Source organism: Hipposideros armiger, unplaced genomic scaffold, assembly GCF_001890085.2.
Source record: "Hipposideros armiger isolate ML-2016 unplaced genomic scaffold, ASM189008v1 scaffold_253, whole genome shotgun sequence".
NCBI lineage: Eukaryota > Metazoa > Chordata > Mammalia > Chiroptera > Hipposideridae > Hipposideros > Hipposideros armiger.
The window spans coordinates 937,542-939,688 of record NW_017731603.1 but is presented as its reverse complement, the minus strand read 5'-3'; the positions used below and the strand labels follow the sequence as shown (position 1 = coordinate 939,688).

The 2,147-nt window shown below is 51.4% G+C and overlaps 1 protein-coding gene across 1 annotated transcript in view; it reads left to right on the top strand.

Annotated features, from left to right (window-relative positions):
* The first annotated feature begins 691 nt into the window (after nucleotides 1-691).
* LOC109389979 (pepsin A-like) overlaps nucleotides 692-2,147 on the top strand; it is a 10,857-nt gene continuing 9,401 nt past the window's right edge. The window contains exons 1-2 of the mRNA XM_019655956.1: nucleotides 692-778; nucleotides 1,235-1,391. Coding sequence (XP_019511501.1) covers nucleotides 723-778; nucleotides 1,235-1,391 — 213 coding nt within the window. The 5' untranslated portion in view covers nucleotides 692-722. The remainder of the gene's footprint in view (nucleotides 779-1,234; nucleotides 1,392-2,147) is intronic.

Sequence of the window (2,147 nt, the reverse complement as noted above, 5' to 3'; positions counted from 1 at the left end):
AGATTCCAAAGACAACCCCAGTCTGTCTCAAGGAAGGCAGCATTCTGCCACTTGCTTCACTCCCTCCTCTCCCTCTGTGCTGCACGCACTGCTTTCTGATGACTTGGCCCAATTGCCATGAGTGGCAAGAGCATAATAAGGCCCGTAGGCTAGTTAGACACTCAACAAACCCATGTAACGACATTACTGTGGGGAAACGGGTCCTGAGTCCCAAACCACCGACCTATGGATGTGCTTGGGAGTTGCAACTATGGGAACATGGCCCAACACAAAGTGGGGAGTTGCTCTCCAAAAACCACAGCCGTCTGTCCCACCAGGACAAACCAGGGTACACTGAGCTCCTTTGACATCTGCTCCATGTGAAGTGCACTTTAGACCAACTTTGTCAAAATATTCAGCTTGTCCAGTTTTAATGCATTTCAGCATTTCAGAAATAAGCCTCCACTCCATCACTCCCTCTCTGCAGGTCCATCCCGACCGACCGTGGGATTTGGTTACAATGGAAAGCTACTCAGCTGGAAACTTCTGAGAACATGGCTCAGGGTCGGGGACAATCTTATCAGGAAACTTCCTGTTTGGGGTTAGGAAAATGGGTGACATTTGAGGGCTGATAAGATAGATTCCAGGGCACCTAGGCTGTATATAAGGAGCAGCAACTGCCTGCTGCTGTACACTTTCCACCCACCTTCCCTTCTCTGGAGACTTGAGACCCAGGAAGAACCATGAAGTGGCTGCTGCTGCTCAGCTTGGTGGTGCTCTCTGAGTGTGTCATCATCAAGTGAGTCTGGGGGACACGCAGCACAAGGAGCAGCTCCCAAGGGGCTATTTCCTTTTGCCCACTGTCACATTGCCTTCCTTTCCTGCCATATTTTTCTTCTTCCCTCATACAACGCCTCTCTCTCTTTCTTGACCATCTCAAGCCTTTTTCCTTATTGCTCTCTCTGCCCTTTTAGGGGGTCAGCACTGCAGACGTGGTGACTAGCCGAGGCCCTCAACTGCAGCCTGGGTTTGCTTCCCAGCTCCGTCACTGGGCCAGGCAACTTTGGACCACCACTTAACCTCTTTGTATTATTGTGCCCCAAATGGGAGCATCTCCCCTCTTGACTTCCTTCCTCCGTCCTCTCTTGGGCCAGCCTCCTTTTCCTTCCAGGGCTTCCACAGCACCCCATGAACAGGCTCCTTGCCTAATTACTCTGCCTTCTCCAAATCACCTGTTTGCAAACGCCCTCCACAGGGTTCCCCTAGTCAAGAAGAAGTCCTTGAGGCAGAACCTGATCCAGCATGGCCTGCTGAAGGACTACCTGAAGACGCACAGCATCAACCCAGCCAGCAAGTACTTCAAGGAGGCCGCCTCCATGATGGCCACCCAGCCCCTTGAGAACTACATGGATGTGAGTGCATGGGCAGGCGCAGGTGCAGGCGGCACGGGCAGCTCCGAGGACTTGGCCGGGAGGAGAGAGTCCCAGGGGTCTTAGAAGATGGGCCAGGACTCTCAGCCCCCAGGCAGTAACCCAGGGATCTGCTCCCTGGATCTCAGAGACACAGGGAGGGCAGGAAAACTCACAGTCAGAGCTGTTGCTCTCATGCATTCATGTGTTCACCCAGTGTTTATGTATATTGAGCACCTCATTTATGTGTCTAGTAGGGAGAGAGAGATAACAATCTATGAGCTTCACAAACTGTGAGAAGTACAACTGGGCGAGGGCTACCGTGAAGGGGAAGTACTGTTCCAGTGTGGCAGGTGGCAGGCAGGGACATCTCCCAGGGGCAATGAAGGAAGAACCAGTGTTCTGAGAGGACAGGAGAGAGTCCCAGGGAGCAAGAATCAGGCCCTGTGACAGCAGGGAGCAGCGTGCTATGCAAGGAGCTGAGGAAACAATCATGAATAAACGGAGTTCCTCGAGCTTATTCTAGAGAAGACAAGTAAGAGACAGACAAAGAAGTGTGTAAGATCATTTCAGGTAATCGCAAGTGGCACAAAGAAAAATTAATTCATTAGAGTAAGGGGACGAAAAATAATGGGGGAGGGGCACATTTAGATAAAGTGGTCAGGGAGGGCCTCTTGGAGGTGACATTTGACTAGAGCTCTGCATGATTGATGAGGCGTCAGAGCCAAGGAAAGCTCTAGAATAAACATTTTCCAAGCA